Source organism: Anser anser, assembly GCF_964211835.1.
Source record: "Anser anser genome assembly, contig: HAP1_SCAFFOLD_32, whole genome shotgun sequence".
Classification (NCBI taxonomy): domain Eukaryota; kingdom Metazoa; phylum Chordata; class Aves; order Anseriformes; family Anatidae; genus Anser; species Anser anser.
The window spans coordinates 2350505-2371174 of record NW_028154148.1 but is presented as its reverse complement, the minus strand read 5'-3'; the positions used below and the strand labels follow the sequence as shown (position 1 = coordinate 2371174).

Below are 20670 nucleotides of genomic sequence, written 5' to 3'. Positions count from 1 at the left end.
GGAGGCAGTGAGGACAAGCAGAAAAAGGCAATGTGAAGGTGACACCGATGTGTAGGAAAACTGGTTGTGTGTCACCAAAATAAAGGACCAGGCCTTGTCCCCTGGCCCCTGGGAAGGGAGATCCTTTCCCTTCACACACTGCTCAGGGCTCTTCGTGGGGCAGGAGGAGATGGGGATGTGCATGGCCAAGTGCAGGAGAATGGTACGAGCCCTGCCTGGTTCATGGGTGGGGGCGAGGAGGCAATGAGGCCCTGGTGCTTTCACGATAAGCTGTCTCCTCGTAGGCCTCAGTGGCAGAGACAACAGCCAGAGCCATGGGCACAAAACCCTGGGTCCTGTTGGGACTCTCAGCCTTGTCACAGCCCTTGCTGCTCTCCACACCAGGCTGTCCTAGGGACTCCCACACCTGTACCTCTTTTCCTACTGGCTCTAGACCCTTTTCTGTGTGGTATCTCACAGGATCTAAGCTGGGTCTGATAACTCAGATTTTCTTGGTGGCCATGCTCCTTGTAAGGCAGCTCTGTAGGAAGCTGGCCTGGTTCGTGGTGAGCAGCACCACTGCTCGTATGGCATCCCTCATGGTGCCCAGGCCCGACTAGGGCCAGCACTGACATTGCCTCTCTTTGAGCTCATTAGAGCAGAACACTGCTCTATTAGAACACTGGAAGCAGTGAGGACAAGGAGACAAAGGAAATGTTTGTGGAAAGGAAAAAAAGGAAATGAAAAGTGACAGTGATATGTTGGAAAATTGGATGTGTTTCACCAAGTAGAAGGGACCAGATGAGGAAAACCAGGTAAGGGGAAAATCTGCTGTGGAATAGCATCTGGGAGAGAGAGATGAGTGAGAAACAGCCTTGCAGACACCAAGGTCAGTGAAGAAGGAGGGAGAGAGGTGCTCCAGGAGCCGGAGCAGAAGTCCCCTGTGGCCCGTGGTGAGGTCCAATGTGAAGCAGGCTGTGTCCCCAGCAGCCCATGGTGTACCACAGTGGAGCAGGTTTTTAGGGTATGCTGTGCACCGGTACCCACTAGAGCCTTATATCTTCTGTGGGTCCCATGTGCCAGGCCATGGAATTCTCAAAGTCCAATAAACCCAATTGTCCCTATCCTCCCCGTGGCTGGAGGCCAGGTGCCTCTAGTCCTGCTCATAGTATTCATTCATCAGGTTAGATGAGGCCCTGAGCAACCGGATCTAGTGGGTGGTGACCCTGCCTATGACAGGGGGTTTGAAACTTGAAGATCTTTGAGGTCCCTTCCAACACAAACCATTCTATGATTTTATAACTACTCTGTCTGGAGGACTGCCTGATGGAAACTGGAGCAGCAATTTTCTCAGAAGAACCCCTTTTTGTGATTGCATTTCCTTGCAATTCATGGATCCGTGCCTCTAGGGTGGAGGTAGATTTTCCATCCCATTTTCTCATGTCCTCTCCATGGCAGAACCACGTGTTGGCACATGGTGTGTACCCACTAATTTCTCTTTCTTGAGCAACTTTCTTTTACTTACTCCTGGCAGCTTACATATTGGTTTCTACAGGTAGGGAGAAAGATGCATTCTCTTGTTCTTCCTGGACCTCTTGAGAAAGTTTATCCACAGCTAAAATGCAGGCCCATAAGGAAGAAGAGAGACTTCCTTCATACTGCCAGTGTTGGCTAGCTGATTCATCCACTCTGGGTTTCTCTTGGCCTTTCCAGGTCATTTCTGCCAATGAGTTGGCATATGAGGATGGTGCACTCTATACAAACTTCCACCACATGGGTCATGTACACTTTACTTCATCAGGATCTTTGGATAGTTGTTCATTGGCTAGGTTTTTATATATCACCTCCAGCATGACTAATTCCATCGGGCACCAGATACCCAACTCCACTGTTGTCCACTTGCCTGGTTGACATACAAGATCTTCCTTCAGGGGTTACCTTTCCTTCACACCTGACAGGAGTATGTTCCTTCTGCCCATTTTCCAATTGTTTGTCAGTCACCCCTTCCCTACAGGGGGGATCCCAGCTGCTTTGCATCCCTGCCCTCTAATTCCAGGCTATTAGCCCCTTTCTCCCAGCAGCCAGGTGGCAATGTGCTCACGTAGATGGTGGCTGAAATCTTTCCACAAATCTCCTAGCTCACCCTGGAATAGAGATGCTGTGGTTACTGATGTTGTTATGATCTCTTCCTCTTTGCCCTCCTGCTTCCACGATGGCCCAGCTTTACTGTAACATTCCACATCTTCTTCCTCCTTTCTTGTCTGGGTAGGAGTTTCTTTCCTTTTTAAAAACCCTGACTTTCACATTCATTGTTTTCTCTTGCATATAGGAGTAACCAATAGTGGCACAGGTTGGTTCTCTGGCCCAGCCCTGAAGCCCATCACAGCCGTTGGAGTGGCTGCAGGGCCTGTTGCAGGAGTTGCTGGGGCTGCAGGGCCCATCACAGGACTTGTTCAGGCTGCATGGCCTGTTGCAGGGGTTTGGAGTGGTTGCACGGCCCATTGTAGGAGTTGCTGTGGCTGCAAGGCCATTAAGAGGAGTTGCAGCGGCTGTGGGGCCTGTCACAAGGGTTGGAGTGGCACTGACTGCAGCTCAGTAGGCACAGGCCAAGTTGCACATTGCAGTGATTTGTGTCTCTTTGGAATTGCCAGGCTGATGACAACCCTTTTTCTAGAATTCTGCACTTGTTCAGGAATGATGTTCCAAAGCACTGGAGGTGCCCACTGATCAAGGTGCCTGCTCGTATCCTCCCACAATCCCTGCCACTCTTAGCTCTCCTGCCTTGGGGCAGATCTCTGGAGGGCATTATTAATAAGTTGGTTAATGTTAAACAAAGCCTGAAACACATTCAGGAGACATCACAATAGGAACATGCTGGTTTGACCATCCCAAGGATATTCAAAGCTTTGAAGAGCTAGTGTAACTATCCTGGAGGAGAAGGAGGAGGTGAAGTAGAAAGGGAGAGTGAAGAAGTGGGCAAAAGTGTCCCCCCATTGCCCTCTCGGTGTCCTTATCCACCAGCTCTGGGGGCTGAGTACCAGGGGAACAAATGGTCCAGCTGATAAAGACTGAGGCAAAGAAGTCATTAAGTAACTCAGCCTTTTCCTCATCACTTCTCACTAGGTTTCCTCCCACATCCAATAAAGGTTGAAGACACTTCTTAATCTTCCTTTTCAATTTTTTATTTATTAATAAAATCTTTTTTACTGTCTTAGAAACTAATAGCCAGACTGAGCTAGAGTAGAGCTTTAGCCCTTCTAACTTTGCCTTGCACAGCCTCACAACATTTAGGACACCGCTCCAGGCAAAATGAGAGCATGTCTGAGAAGGAAGCACAGAAGAGGTGGAACCTGGCAGCCTTCCGTCCCCTGCCCTTCTGTGACTCTGTGCTGCAGTTCCATTCAGGTGGTTACTCCTGTATTATCCAAACTTCCCTGCAGCTCCTGATGCCGCTGTCTCGTCAGAGATAGCACAATGACGGTGAGTCATCTGCACACAGACATTAACAGCTGACAGAATGGAGCATCTGTCTAGGGGCAAATTGAGACACTGCATGAATTTGCCTAGAGAAACCTCTTGAGAGTCGCAGGAAGAATGAGGTTGTGCAATGGAGGAAGAGGAACCCCACACATCAGGGCAGACTGGGACCCTGCTGAGTGAGCAGTGCCCAGGAGGAGGAGGGCCTGGGCACCACGAGGGATGCCATACGAGCAGTGGTGCTGCTCACCAGGAACCAGGCCAGCTTCCTACAGAGCTGCCTTACAAGGAGCATGGCCACCAAGACAGCCTGTTGTGGAGAGCAGCAAGGGCTGTGACAAGGCTGAGAGTCCCAACAGGACCCAGGGCTTTGTGCCCATGGCTCTGGCTGTTGTCTCTGCCACTGAGGCCTAGGAGGAGACAGCTTATCGGTAAAGCACCAGGGCCTCATTGCCTCCTCGCCCCCACCCATGAACCAGGCAGGGCTCGTACCATTCTCCTGCACTTGGCCATGATCATCCCCATCTCCTCCTGCCCCACGAAGAGCCCTGAGCAGTGTGTGAAGGGAAAGGATCTCCCTTCCCAGGGGCTGGCGGTCAAGGCCTGACCTTTGTGCTTGATGAAACACATCCAGTTTTCCTACACATCAGGGTCGCTTTCACATTGCCTTTGTCTCCTTGTCCTCACTGCCTCCAATGCTCTGCTCTAACGAGCTCCAAGGGAGGCTGTGTCAGTGCTGGCCCTCAGGGGGACACTGCAGGAAACTTGCCTCTGACTTGGACTTGTTGAGAGACGTCTTCAATTGTCTCTCAGTGCCTGAGGTTCATGGGCTCCTCAGCAAAGCCCCCCGAGGGGGGATTCCAATGCCTTGGGCTGGGCGTCTGGTGCTGAGCTGGGCCGGGCTCCTGGGACAGAGAGAGCTCGTGGCAAGAGGGCCCTCGTGCAGAGAGACAGCTCTGCCCAGGAGCAGCTCCTGTGCACAGCGCAGCAGGGCTGGGGGCTCTGACCGCAGCTGGCACGGGGACAGGAGAGAAGGAGAGAGGGCTTGGAGGCAGTTGGCAGTGGGAGGATGCTGAGAGCTGCCTGCAGGAGAAATCTGCACAGCCCTTGACAAGGTACGTCTCTGGCTGCAGGGCCATGCAGCTGCATGTCCTGGAAGGGTCTCCTGCTGGGTCTTGTTTCTGGGAGGGCAGTGGGCAATGCAGTAGGCTTTGAGAGTCCTGCTGGATGGCACTGCGAGGTGAGGAAGTCTGGCAGAAGCCCCTTGGGGTGTCATAACCCAGCTGCCCCTGGTCAGCCAAGATTGGAATGACCAATCCTCCTCCAGACACTGCAGGGGATGCAGATGGGATAGTGGAACAGGCCAGCTTGCAGATATTCATGTCTGTCTGTGGGGTGTTCTTCTGGGCTGGAGGCTGCTCTCCAGCAGGATGCAGCTCTCTCGTGGCATCCTTGTGTTATGCAGGTGCCCCAAGGAGGAGACACCTCTGTGCTAAGGCCATGTCCGTGCTGCTGGATGGCTGTCTGTGGGCAGCTGGAGTGAGGCCTCTGCAGCCCTGGCAAAGAGGGAAAAGCTGAGATCCTGCTCATGCAAGACAAGGTGAGGATTCTGTCCAACTGCACTTGGTCTGGGGCTTCTCTGCTCTCAGCTTTCGGTAGTTTCTTCTCATGGGAACACCAAATAGATGGTTCTCCCTAAACATTACAGGTGTAGCTACCAGAACATAAAGCAAATAAATGCCCCTTGTTCTACACAGTCGTTGGATACTTTCCTTGAAGCAACACTGCAAATTTCCTGGTATGACCAGTCGACTGAACTTGAGTTTCCCCCATGTTCCTGCCTCCCTCCTGCTGCACAGCAGGAAGGACTCCTCTGGAGCCCACAGCAGCCCCTGCTCCCAGTGCCACTCTCAGCGCCACTTCTCAGCCAGCACGAGCCGCAGCTCAAGCAGGAGAGATGCAGAAAGGTTCTCCTGCAAAGAGAGAGGCTTGGGTGGGGGGTGCTCTAAGGCTTGCAATAGGTTTTCCTCAGAGAAGTCTGTTTTAACATTTTTCTGCCTTCTCCTGTTCAACAGACTACTGCGCCCAAATTCAGGAAATGGCCAACAGCAGCTCTGTGAGCGAGTTCCTCCTGCTGGCATTCGCAGACACGCGGGAGCTGCAGCTCCTGCACTTCGGGCTCTTCCTGGGCATCTACCTGGCTGCCCTCCTGGGCAACGGCCTCATCCTCACCGCCGTAGCCTGCGACCACCGCCTCCACACCCCCATGTACTTCTTCCTCCTCAACCTCGCCCTCCTCGACCTGGGCTGCATCTCCACCACTCTGCCCAAAGCCATGGCCAATGCCCTCTGGGACACCAGGGCCATCTCCTATCAAGGGTGTGCTGCACAGGTCTTTCTGTTTGTCTTCTTGATTGTGTCAGAATTTTATGTTCTCACCATCATGTCCTACGACCGCTACGATGCCATCTGCAAGCCCCTGCACTACGGGAGCCTCGTGGGCAGCAGAGCTTGTGCCCAGATGGCAGCAGCTGCCTGGGGCAGTGGCTTTCTCAGTGCTGTCCTGCACACGGCCACTACATTTTCCCTGCCCCTCTGCCAAGGCAATGCTGTGGACCAGTTCTTCTGTGAGATCCCCCAGATCCTCAAGCTCTCCTGCTCAGATGCCTACCTCAGGGAAGTTGGGGCACTTGTGTGTAGTGTTTCTTTAGCCTTTGGCTGTTTTGTTTTCATTGTGTTGTCCTATGTGCAGATCTTCAGGGCAGTGCTGAGGATGCCCTCTGAGCAGGGCCGGCACAAAGCCTTTTCCACGTGCCTCCCTCACCTGGCCGTGGTCTCCCTGATGGTCAGCACTGCCGTGTTTGCCTACCTGAAGCCCCCCTCCATCTCCTCTCCATCTTTGGACCTGGTGTTGTCATTTCTGTACTCGGAGGTGCCTCCAGCAGTGAACCCCCTCATCTACAACATGAGGAACCAGGAGCTCAAGGATGCAGTAAGGAAACTCTTTGGATACATGCTTCTTCAGAATCAGTAATGACTTTGAGTTCCCTTATGATTTCAGAAACTGTGAGGAAAAATTTTGTTATTATATGCCTCTATAAATATCTTCTACTAATTATTTGTTTTCGTTTAAATAATGTTATCCTTTACCTGCTCCCAGATTATTTTTTTCATTTACAGTGACCCAATCATCTAATTACCTAAAGAAGCAGGCTTGCCATGTAGGTAAACACAATAAAAAAACCATCAGAACTACATTGGTCTCAGCTGCCATCTCTTCCCATCTCCTCTGCATCTGGGGGAACAGCCCCAGCATGTAGGAGGGGCTCAGGGCCCCTGCTGCTTCCCTGGAGCCATGGCCATGGCCAGCAGCAGGACATGGCCTTTTTGCTGCTGCTGTCTTCTGGCCTCCAGTGTGTTCTCCTGTGCTCTTTTATTTGGATAAGCCCTCAGATCTCATGTATGTTGGTGACGGTACTGTTCTCTCTGCAGTGACATCCCTGTGGCTGCAGGCAGCAGCAGGCACTGTGCAGCCCTGGGTCACAGCTGGCCTCCGGGCTAGCACCACAGTAACAAAAGGGGCTGCTCAGAAGCCTGGACACCTCTTCTATATGTGCTATCAGGAATAGAGCCAAGGGGTTGCTCCCTGCTCTTCTGTTTTCTGGGGTTCTTCATGGAGGGAAGGACACAGGCTGAAAGTCCCAGGGCGGTCTGTGAAGGAAAAAAGTGATGGACCAAGAGCTCAATTTGTGGCGGCACTTCCCCAAGCAGATGACAACTGGTCTTGGACTCATCTGCGTGGGACTGTGCCCCCTACAGTGGGGCTGATGGCAGATTCCAGCCTGGAGAGGAATCTGGAGCTGGCAGTAGATGTCAGGGGATCTGCAGGGACAATGTGCTCCGTGGGTAGTGATTAGGACCTCTTAAAATGAGTGACCATCCAAGGAAGAGTCTTTTAGGGGGAAAAGCGAATCTGAGGTGTCCAGGGGCTAAGGAGGGCTCTGCAACGCCAGGGGAGGCCGTGAAGAGGCAGCAGGTGAAGGCCCATAAGACTGCATAATAACTGGGGAGACCTTATTTAAAGCCTTGATGAAGACGCAATACTTCATCATCTCTGCAGCCTGCCCCCGAGAAATTTCTACCCTCTCTTGGAAAGATGACCCCATTATTTATTGCTGAGCACCACGTTACTGAGTTCCACCTGGAAGGCAGGGCTAGGCAGTGGGGATGGCAGGAGGAAGACTTGTGTGAAGACTATGAAAAACATGGAAATTGAGGGCTTTAGCAGATCCTTAAAGTCCTGCCTGGGTCCCCAAATGGAAAGCGATGTATGTCTGTGGGTGGAGGAGGAGGAGGCGAGTCCCAGGACAGGGGCAGGGCTGAAGGGCCCTGCGCGAAGCTGGGCTGATGGAGAAGTGTCCACCTTGCGTGTGTGCCTCAGCCTGGGAGAAGGGGCCTGCCCGCGGTGCGGGATGGCTGGGCTGTGCTCAGCCATGCCCCAGGAGCTGACCTTGCTCTCTTCCTCCCCACCACTCCCTACACAGGGCAGGCCCTCAGGAAACACCCCTGAGCCTGGAGATGCACCAACCTGCTCTGGTGAGGTGCCACTACTGCAGGGGAAGAGGGGAGGGTTGGAGAGACACGTGGGGCCTGCGGGCAAGAGTGGTGTGGCCTGGGGAAGTGAGGGCCTGGGAAAAGTTACCCTGGATCCATAGGAGCCATTCTGGAAAGAAAACTTGTAGGCAGGAACAGCACATTTCTGGAGGTGCAGAGCTGCTGGGCACATTGTGCAGGGTGCCCTGATGGACTTTTGTGTCCTTTTCCATCGTGTCTTCAGTGCCACTTTTCTCAGAAATAGAGTAGCCAGAAGAGGTGTGATGGATACGCTGAGATCATGAAAGCCATCATCAACATACCCCTAAGAAGATGACTGATATGGGAAGGTCAGGAGAAACCTAGGACAGGAGAGATGTGACATTTCGAGGAGGGAATAGGGGCTTGGCCAGCAGAAATTAAGGATTTTGTAGAGGTCAGAAGGTTCAGGTTTTTGCTGATGCTGTTGTAACTGTGACTTAAAATAGTCACACGAAGCCCTTCACTGGCTTCAACCAGTAAACTTAATTCCTAAATTTAAATGCTACTCCACACCCTGACAGGAATCCACTCCTCTTATGCCTGACCTCAAAGTATGCACTGAAGCCAAAACTCAGCCCGTAGCCTCTTTCCCTTGCCCTTACTCTCTTGCTTACCTTGATCCCTACCCTTAAAACAAGATTTAAATGCTCTATTTAAGCCTAGATTCTTGGAAGAACTAAACAAAACCTTAAATCACAAGGCTAGTCCATACCCTAACCACAGGCATGACACCCCAAGAAGAACACCAAACCCTCCCACTAAATCTTTTTTAATCTCTAACCCAGAAATATGAGAGGTAGCCCCTAATCCCATTCATGAAAATATAACACATAAAGCCCCTTTTCCTGTGCATTAACCTCCTCACCTTCAGCCCCTCTCCTAACCCTTAACTTAAGGTGCTTGGCCCCTTGGGGCAAGGCAGGAATTGTGAGACTTCTCTGCAGTCCCATGGCATTCAGAGATGGATGTGAGGGGCCATGGATCTGATCAGCTTGTGGGCCACAAGGAGGAGATGGGTGGGAATGCTCTGCTGAGCTCAGCTCTGCCTCAGGATCTCCTGCCCCAGCAGGAGGAATGGGACCGGGGCAGTGACTGGGAGGTCACTTCTGTCTCTGCAGCTGATAGGGCAGCAGCAGGAACGTGTCACGCAAAGGGACTGTGAGGTCCCTTGTGTCTGGAGGTGGCAGGTCAGCCTTGGCTTCTCCCTGGGATGTGCACTTTGGGGCTGCCATCTGCCAGTGGCCCTGCTAGGCCAGCAGAAGGCCCCTGCTTGGCATGCCGACTGTGGGATCCCCTCTGCCTCCATCCCCAGGAGGACCCAGACAGAAAGAAGGCCCGCAGAGGGCTTGTCCTGTCCCTTCTGCTTGACGCCAGGACTGGACAGCAGGAGGCCCAAGGCTTGGCTGTGTCTAGCCAAGAAGCTGCAAGGCCAGCAGCAGGCCCAGGCCTTGGGAGATGCTGCTGAGGTGACTTCTGTGTGCTTGGCTGACAGGCCGCAAGGAGCCTGATGGGTTGGGATGCCTGCTTCAGGAGTTGTTTCCACCCGGATGGAGTTTTCTTTGGTAGTAGGAAAGAGCAGGAGAGGAAAACTGCCACAAAGTGCACCTTGGAAGGGTGGCACTGGCCACGAGGAGGAAGAAATGTCTCTCAAAGGGTCGTGCTGTGGTGTCAGAGGTCACCCAAAGAGTGTCTGTAATCAGACCATGGCTTTGTGTTACAAGGAACAGCTGATGAGGGTTGACGAGACATGGCTGAGATGATGGAAAGTCCTGGATGAGAGCAAGGTTGTGGACAGAGATGGGTGTCTGCAGACAGGAAACAGCCTGAGAAGAAATTGGAGACAGCTGAGAGCAGAGAAGCCCCAGTCCAAGTGCAGCTGGGCAGAATCCTCACCTTGTCTGTGGGTTTTGAGCAAGATCTCAGCTCCTCCCTCCTAACCCGGGGTGCAGAGGCCTCACTCCAGCTGCCCACAGACAGCCATCCAGCAGCATGGACATGGCCTTAGCATGGAGGTGTCTCCTCCTTAGGGCACCTGGATAACACAAGGATGCCAGGAGAGAGCTGCATCCTGCTGGCGAGCAGCCTGCAGACCAGGAGGATGCAGCACAGACAGAGCTGGATATTTGCAACCTGGGGTGTCCCAATATCCAGTCTTCATCCCCTGCAGTGTCTTGGCTGATGAGGGGCAGCTGGGTTATGACACTCCAAGAGGCTTCTGCCAGACTGCCTCACCTCACAGTGCCATCCAGGAAATAGGGCAAAGTGTGGGACAGCAGAGGAAAGCCTGCAGAGGAGAAGGCAGAGGGTGCTGGCAGGAATGGAAGGCCCCAACAGCCCTGACGTTTTTGTCCCTTTGCCTAGAGCTTCAGAGGAGACGAGATATAGTCATTGCAATGGGGCCTCACTGCTTCCTTGATACCCTGTGCAGGGGTGGGGAGGTGTCCTAATGAAGTTCTTCTAGTGGCATCACACTGCCCACCACATCATACAGACCCCAAGAAGAGCCCTGAGCCAGACGGGGGGGTGCAGGATCTCCCCTCCCAGGGACTGGGGTCAGGCCTTGGCCCTTCTGCTTCACCAAAACCAACCAAGACTTTTCTCAGCACAGCGCTTTGCCTGTCTGCAATCATGGCCTCCAGTTATCTGCCCTAACAAGTCCCTGGGGAGGCTTTGTTAGTAAGAGCCCTCAGTGGGGCCCATTAATACTCCAAGTCACTTCAACTTTTCCTTCTGACTTTACTTTCTCAAGCAGTTGCATCATTCTCCTCTCAGTACCTGATCTTCATTGACTCAGCACCAAAATACACCATGGAACTCACTAAAACAGAGAAAGTCCTAGGCAGCCATACATCTCCCACAGTTTCCTTCACGTCTTCAAGACTTACAGAGCTAATAGGAGAGCTTTCATGGTGTAGTTAAGGAGGAAGATTTCAAAGAGCATCTAATAGAAATCTTTCCTCATTTTAAAGGCTGAATATTTTTACATTTCAGCTTAGAGCATCATTTTCTTATAGATATTGGTCTACGGTTACTCCTTTAAAGCCCTGCTTAGGTTGGAAGAGTAGGGTTTTTCCTATTTAAAAAAAAAAAAAAAAAAAAAAAAAAAAAAGGAAATCATGCTGCAATTTTCAAAAGAAAACAAAACAAACAAACAAACAAAAAAAACCAAAGTTCAAGTTCCTCCTTTTTTTCCCTCCAGTGAAGTTTACCTTCCCAAAGGGATGACTGTACATGATGTATTTTACACTGATTAATAGGAAATTTAAAATAATTGTGTTAATATTAATCCATACCATACTAATTCAATGAGAAACAATGAGTTTCTTGCTAAGGAAACCATTAGACAGACTGCTGAGAGATGGGCGAGCTGGAACTCACTGAAACTCAAAGCAACAACTGGGTTAGTGAGAGCGGTCTGAATGATCAAAGAGTAAGGGGAGGGCAAAGCAGGAGAACCATGGGAAGTGCATAGGTCCAGACAGGCAGCTGGAAAGGGGACATTCAGAAGGGTCTGTGTAATCAAGATGGGTTTTGTGCCTGGAAGATGAGGGAGCACACCATGATAGACAAAGTGATGACAATGCAAGTACAGGTGAACACCAGTATTTCTTCTCCTGCAATGAACATATATCCTAAAAATGCATATTTCTTCATGATAGAAATTATACATCACGTGAGGCATTTAACAGAAAGGATTGAATCAATTGGACTGATGAGTAGTTGCTTTATTAGATAAGTACTAAAAAAATTACGGGGTATGGAGGCAGAGCTTTGCTGTCTGACTATAAGGATTACCAGGGAAAACCTCCTGTGGCCCAGTTGTGTTTGAGGCACTTCCCTGGACCAGCAGATGTCAGAAAAGACCTGCAGGAGACCGGAGCCCTTTGGGAAAATGAGGTGGAGCCAGGTGGAGTTCCCAGGGCACCTCCACTGTCAGCAGTGGTCTTTGCCCCTGTAACTGCAGCCCAGCCCAGCACAGGAAACCCCTTCAAAGACAACACCCTAGTTCAGTGGGTTCCTGGGACTAACCTAGATTTGAAATGGCCTTTGGAAACCCATGATATTCTTATTCCTACTTAACCCATGACACCCCTTATTCCTACGAGACACTTGAACATCCATTTACCTTCCTGATTCATCTTTAGGAAATTCAGCCTGAAAATCTGGAGTATGGCACGCTTCAAATGGCTGAGGCAGAACCCATCAGCTTTCCCCACTTTCGAAATAGTTCCCGTCCAACTGAGGTTTTGAAAGTGAAAAATGTGAAATGACCCGTCAGGTCAATGCGCAGAGTAAGGGAATGTAATAGGCATTGTGCTGGAGTGTCAGAAGGCAAAAAGCACTGCATTTTGCCTCAGAGTAATCAAGGAGACCTAATCCAGTTCATCCGTGAGATAAAGCAGAGTGAAGGACGTTGAGTTGTGTCCTAACATGAAGAAGGATGTACATCACTGGTGAAGGAACTCTCTTTTTGTGCCATCTTCAATGCAAATTACACAAAACTATATCAAATAAAGGTAACAAGCCCCACTCTGGCTCTGTCACCCCACAGGGCAGGGGAGAGGGAGCTGACAGCCAAGGGACGCATTTGGGTGTGGAAGGTGGGGCCCAGCAGAGACAAGGAGCCAAGGCAGTAGCTGGGGGAGGCCAGGAGAAGCAGCCCAAGGGGTGGTGCTGCCTGTGAGGACACGTTTGTGCCAGCAGCCTGAGTGGGCAGCAGCTGTGCGCAGGCGAGGGGAGGCCAGGAAGCACATGCCAGGAGTGCTCCTGGCAGCAGAGACAAGGCCGAGGCCGATGGCAAGGAGAGGGGCAGGCCCAGGGCAGGGGGCTGCAAGGGCCATGCTGAGCTCCCTGCCCCTGCAGCAGCCGCACTGGCCCTCAGCAGATGTGCTGGCCGGCACGCACGGGGAGGTGCTGGCGTGCATCAGAGAGCGGCAAGGAGGGCGCTGGAGAGGGCCGGTGTGAGGCGGGTGGCAGAGCCCCATGCAGGGGCTGGCTGGGGGTCCCCTCTGCTGCAGCCACCGCACGCGGCGTGGCAGGAGGAGGGCTCCCTGTGCACCACGGGGCAGAGCCTGGCCCTGGGCTCTTCCTGACGTCCCTGCAGCTCCTGGCAGGCTGCGGTGAGGTGCCCCTCAGCCTTCCCTCCTGTGCTGCCAGGGCACACGGCTGCCTCCTGCCCAGCTCACTGCCCACCAAGAATGTCCGACAGGGCTGCTTCCCAAGCTGGGCCTTGCCCAGGCTCAGTCCCCTGCAGGGGCGGAAAATGGCCCTTGTCCTGGTGGCTTTTCATGGCCTTCCTCTCAATACATGCTCTTCTCATGCTTGATCTCTTTTACTGAATTCAGAGGCCTAGGAGAACTTTTTGGTACAGACTAATACAGAAAATACTTGGAGTCCCTCAGCCACATCTCTGCTTTTCCTCCACATTGCAGCTGGGCTCTTCAATCCCACAGCCTCTGCTGTAACTGAAGAGAAATCATGAGAAACAAGAGTCACAGAAAATGACTACCTGCTGGTTCCTTTATTTCCTTAATTACCAAGAGATTATCAGCACCTGTACATGAGGTCTCTGGGTTAAAAATAAATAAATAAATAAATAAATAAAAGTTAGAAGAAGTGAGATAGAAGTGAGATGAAAAAATACTTTAATTGGAATAATATTGCAAAGATTGAAAGGCAATTTTGAAATACATGAACAAAGGTGTTTCTGCCTTGCCCGGGTATATGTGAGGAAGATGTGCAGGTACCTCATTGATGGGGAAATGCTGTATATTAGAATAACATCCTCAGTGCCTCCTTTAGCTCCTTGTTCCTTGTGCTGTAGATGAGGGTTTCACTGCTGGAGGCAACACTGAGTACAGAACTGAAACCGCCAGGTCCAGGGATGGGGAGGTGATGGAGGGAGGCTTCAGGCAGGCAGCCATGGCAGTGATGCTACACAGGGAGACCACTTTGACCCAAAACACAGCACATCTTTACACCTGCTGAGGGTGCACTCACTCTATTCCATCATCCAAGTCATTGACAAATAAGTTGACCAGGACTGGACTCAGTGTAGATCCCTGGGGGACACTGCTGGCTACAGGCCTCCAACTAGACTCTGCTCCACTAAGCACAACCCTCTGAACTCTGCCATCCAGCCAGCTCACAATCCACCTCACTGACCGCTCATCCATCCCACACTTCCTGAGCTGGCCTGTGAGGATGTTATGGGAGACAGTGCTGAAAGCCTTGCTGAAGTCAAGGTACACAACATCCACTGCTCTCCCTCACCCACTCACCTAGTCAGTCCATCATAGAAGGCTATCAAGTTGGTGAAGCACGGTTTCCCTTGGTGAACCCATGCTGACTACTCCTGATCACCTTCTTGTCCTCCACATGCTGGAGATGACCTCCAGGATGAGCTGTTCCATCGCCTTTCCAGGGATGGAGGTGAGGCAGACCAGCCTGTAGTTGCCTGGGGCCTCCTTCTTGCCCTTTTTGAAGAGCAGCATGACATGAGCTTTCTTCCAGTCTTCAGGCACCTCTCCTGTTCTCCATGACCTTTCAAAGGTGATGGAGAGTGGGCCAGCAGTAACATCCACCAGCTCCCTCAGCCCTCATGGATGTATCCCATCGGGGTCCAAGGACTTGTGGGTGTCAGGTTTGCCTAAGAGATCTCTGAGCTGATCCTCTTCAACCAAGGGAAAGTCCTCGTTTCTCCAAAGTTCCTCCCTTGTCCCTAAGGTCACAGATTCCAGAGGACTGGTCTTAGCAGTGAAGGCTGAAGCAAAGGAGGCATTCAGTAATTCTGCCTTCCCTTTGTCCTTTGTCACCAGGGCACCCACCTCATTAAGCAGTGGGCCCACATTTTCCTTTGTCTTCCTTCTGCAACTGATGTGTTGGAAACAGCCCTTTTTGTTGTCCTTGACACCCCTTGCAAGATTTAACTCCAAATGGGCCTTGGACTTCCCTGTCGCTTCCCTGCATCCTCGGACAAGGTCCCTATATTCTTCCCAAGTGGCTTGTCCCCTTTTCCACATTATATATGCTTCCTTCTTCCATTTCAGTCACTCCAGGATCTCCTTGATCATCCAAGCAGGTCTCCTGCCCCCTTTGCCTGACTTTTTGCTCACAGGAATACACAGCTCTTGAGCTTGGAGGACTTGGAGGTCAGTGCGCTATTGCTGCCGGTGCACCGTTGTGGCAGCCATCGGCACCTGCTCTGCTTCGGCTCTCAGCAACCCCACAACAGAAGGGTCCTGTGCGAGACCAGGCAAGGTAGACAACTATTTGACGTTCTCTCTATTCAAGGCAGTTATGCCAACAGCCCTCTGGTGCCCTTTTGCTTAGTTGTTTACCCTTGGAAAAAGCCAGAAACACAGTCTGGAGGCATGTCGTTAGGGTTACCCAATGATGTTCACGTTACTCACGAGCTATCATGACTGGCCCCAAAGAAAGAAGGGGAAGGTGCCCTGCCTTGTGCCCTCCACCAAGTGGATTCATGAGTGTCGTACCAGTAGCACCTCAAATAGTATTTATTGGTGCAGATTTAGGGAAAGCATCACAAGCCCATATTTGCTTTCCTAGTGGTAACTTAGAAGTTTCTTGCAACATGTAGTTGCTTTACAGGTAGGGATCTGTAGCAATTTGTAATAAAGACGTTCATGAAGACAGAGCAACGAGGTGTCCGTGTCCTTGTGTACTATGGAATCCTACCAACCTCCTGCTGCGATCCATGGGTGGGCTGACCCTCCTAGGTCCTGAGCATCGTTACTGTGATGCCCTTGGAGTGGTCCTCAGAGCTGCAGGAGCAACCACAGACCTGGGGCTTGGTGACAGCCCTTTGCTGCAGAGAACAGACCCAGCCACAGGGGCTGGACCCTTCAGGTGCCCCAGTGCCATGAAAATGGCTTTTTTTCTGCTCAAGTCTGCTGCTCCCTCACACACAGCCAGGCTTGTGGCTCATCTCCCTGTGGAGGAGGACGAGGCATAGCACTGCAAGTGCGCGAGTAAGGGAGAAATACTCCACCTGTGGGAGGGCAGGGCTGGCGGGGAGGTGGCACAGGACAGGCACTGGCCTCTTTCTCCTATTCCCCACCCAGGGAGCCTTGAGACTGCAGGTCAGTGTCCGTACTGCCCACAGGTGCCTGCAGTCCTGTATCCTTAGGATCCATCTTCTCTCCTTCTGTATGTAACATTTTTACTTTTTTCTCAAAGTTTGGGGCCAGCATTGGTGGACCTGGTACCTGGCACTGCAAGGCTGTGTCTCACACCATGTTTTTTTGGTGAGTTTTTCCCATTGCAGCAGCAGAGCAGCAGCTAATTCCTTCTGGAAGACAACTGAAACAGTTTCTTCAGTGCATGCTTGAGCTCCTGGTTCCTCATGCTGTAGATGAGCGGGTTCACTGCTGGAGGCACCACCGAGTACAGAAATGACAACACCAGGTCCCTGGATGGGGAGGAGATGGATGGGAGCTTCAGGTAGGTAAACATGGCAGTGCTGACAAACAGGGAGACCACAGCCAGGTGAGGGAGGCACGTGGAAAAGGCTTTGTGCAGGCCCTGCTCAGAGGGGATCTTCTGCACGGCCCTGAAGATCTGCACATAGGACAGCAAAATGAAAACAAAGCAACCAATACCTAAACAGAAGCCGACTGCGTTAAGTCCAACCTCCCTGAGGTAGGCATCTGAGCAGGAGAGCTTGAGGATCTGGGGGATTTCACAGAAGAACTGGTTCATAGCATTGCCTTGGCAGAGGGGCAGGGAAAAGGTAATGGCCGTGTGCAGGACAGCATGGAGAAAGCCACTGCCCCAGGCAGCTGCTGCCATCTGGGCACAAGCTCTGCTGCCCACGAGGCTCCCGTAGTGCAGGGGCTTGCAGATGGCCACGTAGCGGTCGTAGGACATGACAGTGAGAACATAAAATTCTGACACAATCAAGAAGACAAACAGAAAGACCTGTGCAGCACATCCTTGATAGGAGATGGCCCTGGTGTCCCAGAGGACATTGGCCATGGCTTTGGGCAGAGTGGTGGAGATGCAGCCCAGGTCGAGGAGGGCGAGGTTGAGGAGGAAGAAGTACATGGGGGTGTGGAGGCGGTGGTCGCAGGCTACGGCGGTGAGGATGAGGCCGTTGCCCAGGAGGGCAGCCAGGTAGATGCCCAGGAAGAGCCCGAAGTGCAGGAGCTGCAGCTCGAGCGTGTCTGCGAATGCCAGCAGGAGGAACTCAGTGATGGAGCTGCTGTTGGACATCTGCTAATTCTGGTCATCAGGTCCTGTACAAGGAGGAGAAAGGCAGTGAGAATGTACCACAGGCATATCAGAGGAAAACTCTTTCCATTTTCTCATTTAAAATCACCAAAAATTGCCCATTTCCAGGCAGATATTTTGAAGGTCTCTTTCATTGATTCTGCCTGAGAGTGTCTCTGGGAGCAGGGGACTCATCTGTGGGCAATGGAAGAATCAGTCCTGCACTACAGCCAGAGGTAGTAGCATGGTAGTAACATGGTAGTAACATGGTAGGAACATGGGGTAGTCTCAGATTCACTTTACTGCTGATATCAAAGAGATTTCCCCAGTTTTGCTCCTACTTCACCTAACTGCAGAGCAGAGGTGTGAAGATTTAGTTATATAATTATTTGTTTTCTATTTTTGTTTTTTACCTGCCCCACCACACCTGAGGAGTGATACTAAGGCACAAATCCTCGGCGTTCTGCTGCACTCCAAGCAAAACCTTTTAGATCCTCAGAGGCAAAGAGACTGTCCCTTTAGTGCAGAGCATCCCACAGAGACGACAGCCAGTCTGTCCATCAGTGCTGGTCTCAGCTGCGCTGGCATCTCTTCGACTGCAGGACAATTGCACTAAGGAGGTTGTCCTGAGAAGAGCTTGAACACTGCTGAGAGCAGAGGAATCCTGGCTCCAAGTGCCCATCTCCAGACCCCTCACCCTGTCCCCGTACTCCCCTTCCCCCAAGCACCCCAAGGGCTCACTCCATGGGCAGGTGAAACCCCCATCCCCAGGCAGCCTGGGAACAAGACCCGCAGCAGCACGGCCAGGTGGAGAAGCCAGGAGGAATGGCAGCGTGCTGCTGCCAGGGGAGGCAAGGCCAGGGAGGGACAGACGGACACTCAGCAAACCCTCCTGTGCTGCAGCTCTGCCTGCAGAGGAGGCAGCTCCTGCTCATTGCAAACGATCTGTGCTCACCTCAAGCCCGCAGACACCTCCCAAAGGCAGGGCACTGGGCATCGGAGGGTTCGCAGCTCCCAAAGATCAGCTAGGATAAAGCCTGTGAGGACCACAATGATGATGTTGGTGCAGTCTGTGGGCTGAGGTGTTGGAAGGGACTTCATGAAGTTCATTGATGACATATTGGTCCCTCACTGCAATGCTCCAGGAGTCTCAGTCTTCTGCAAAATCCTGAAAGCTCATTACCATGAAACCTGCCTTCCCTGCACTGCAGGATTCTTCAACCACAGGCTACAGACAAAATCTTGCCTTTCTGGTAGCCCCTGCCTTGGTCTTTCTCTTGAAAAATGCAATCATAAATGCCATTCTCTATAGCATCTTCTACACTTTGCTGGAGAAACAGAGAGACCCATCCTGATTGTTGCTATCAGCCATCGGATGTGCCAGCTGTAGAAGACCCCTCTGGCAACCCCACCTGCATGGCCCTGCTGCCAGAGCCTGATGGTGCCAAGAGCCTGCAGATCTGTCCTGCCACACGCTGCCCTCTGTTGCTGCGCTCCTCACTGCCTCCAAGCCCTCTCTCCTTCTCTCCTCTCCCCGTGCCAGCTGCGGTCAGAGCCCCCAGCCCTGCTGCGCTGTGCACAGGAGCTGCTCCTGGGCAGAGCTGTCTCTCTGCACCAGGGCCCTCTTGCCACGAGCTCTCTCTGTCCCACGAGCCCGGCCCAGCTCAGCACCACATGCCCAGCCCAAGGCATTGGAATCCCCCCTCGGGGGGCTTTGGGGAGGAGCCCACGAACCTCAGGCACTGAGAGACAACTGAAGACATCTCTCAACAAGTCCAAGTCAGAGGCAAGTTTCCTGCAGTGTCCCCCTGAGGGCCAGCACTGACACAGCCTCCCTTGGAGCTCGTTAGAGCAGAGCATTGGAGGCAGTGAGGGCAAGGAGACAAAGGCACTGTGAAGGTGACCCTGATGTGTAGGAAAACTGGATGTGTTTCACCAAGCACAAGGGCCAGGCCTTGACCCCCAGCCCCTGGGAAGGGAGATCCTTTCCCTTCACACACTGCTCAGGGCTCTTCGTGGGGCAGGAGGAGATGGGGATGTGCATGGCCAAGTGCAGGAGAATGGTACGAGCCCTGCCTGGTTCATGGGTGGGGGCGAGGAGGCAATGAGGCCCTGGTGCTTTACCGATAAGTTGTCTCCTCCTAGGCCTCAGTGGCAGAGACAACAACCAGAGCCATGGACACAAAGCCCTGGGTCCTGTTGGGACTCTCAGCCTTGTCACAGCCCTCTAACCTCTCAAAACTAGGCTATTTGAAGGACTCTCAGACCTGCACCTCTTTCCCTGCTGGCTGCAAGCCTTTCTCCATGTGGTGTCACACCGGATCTGAGCTGAGTCTGATACCTCAGATCTCCTTGGTGGCCATGCTCCTTGTAAGGCAGCTCTGTAGGAAGCTGGCCTGGTTCCTGGTGAGCAGGCACCACTGCTCGTATGGCATCCCTCATGGGGGATGTTCACGAGTCTATGGAGCTAGATGGGATCCCCCTCTTGGTACTGAGGGAGCTGGCAGAAGTGCTCACCAAGCCGCTTTCCATCATTTATCAACAGTCCTGGCTGTCAGGGGTGTTCCCAGTCAACTGGTGACAAGGAAATATGATGCCCACCTACCAAATGGCTGGAAGGAGGATCTGGGGAACTACAGGCCTGTCAGTCTGACCAGTGAGGGGGAAGTTCATGGAGCAGATTATCTTGAGTACCATCATGCAACACTTAGAAGACAACCAGGTGATCAGGCCCAGTCAGGAGGGCTTTATCAAAGTCAGGTCCTACTTGACAAATCTAAACTCCTTCTATGACAAAGTGATGCACTCAGTGGATGACGTAATGGCCATGGATATGGTTTATCTAGACCTCAGTAAGGATTCTGAAACTGTTTCCTACAGCGTTCTCCCAGAGAAACTGGCTGCTCGAGGCTTGGACGGTGTTGTGGTTTAACCCGGCTGGCAGCTAAACACCACACAGCCGTTCGCTCACCCTCCCCCCTCCCTCTCTAGGATGGGGGAGAGAAACGGGAAAGTGAAGCCGGTGAGTTGAGATAAAGACAGTTTATTAAGACAGGAATATAATAATAACAATAATAATAATAATAGTGATAATGATAATAGTATTAATAATAATAATGTGTAAGAAAACAAGTGATGCACAATGCAATTGCTCACCACCCGCTGACCGATGCCCAGCCTATCCCCGAGCAGCCGGCCCCCCCACCCCGGCCAGCCACCCCTATATATTTTTTAGCATGACACCAGATGGTATGGAATACCCCTTTGGCCAGTTGGGGTCAGCTGTCCTGGGTCTGTCCCCTCCCAGCTCCTGCTGTACCCCCAGCCTGCTCGCTGGCAGGACAGAGC

The 20670-nt window shown here is 52.2% G+C and overlaps 2 protein-coding genes across 2 annotated transcripts; one reads left to right on the top strand and one right to left on the bottom strand.

Annotated features, from left to right (window-relative positions):
- Positions 1-5459: 5459 nt before the first annotated feature.
- On the top strand, positions 5460-6729 carry LOC310890671 (olfactory receptor 14C36-like). Its single transcript, XM_083852982.1, has one exon. The coding sequence runs from the start codon at positions 5555-5557 to the stop codon at positions 6488-6490; it is 936 nt and encodes a 311-aa protein (XP_083709108.1). The 5' UTR covers positions 5460-5554; the 3' UTR covers positions 6491-6729.
- A 9663-nt stretch (positions 6730-16392) lies between these two features.
- LOC310890518 (olfactory receptor 14C36-like) lies at positions 16393-18034 on the bottom strand (the record flags this gene model as incomplete). The annotated part of the gene is made up of 1 exon (XM_083852848.1): positions 16393-18034. The coding sequence occupies exon 1, from the start codon at positions 17323-17325 to the stop codon at positions 16393-16395; it is 933 nt and encodes a 310-aa protein (XP_083708974.1). The 5' UTR covers positions 17326-18034.
- Between the last annotated feature and the right edge of the window lie 2636 nt (positions 18035-20670).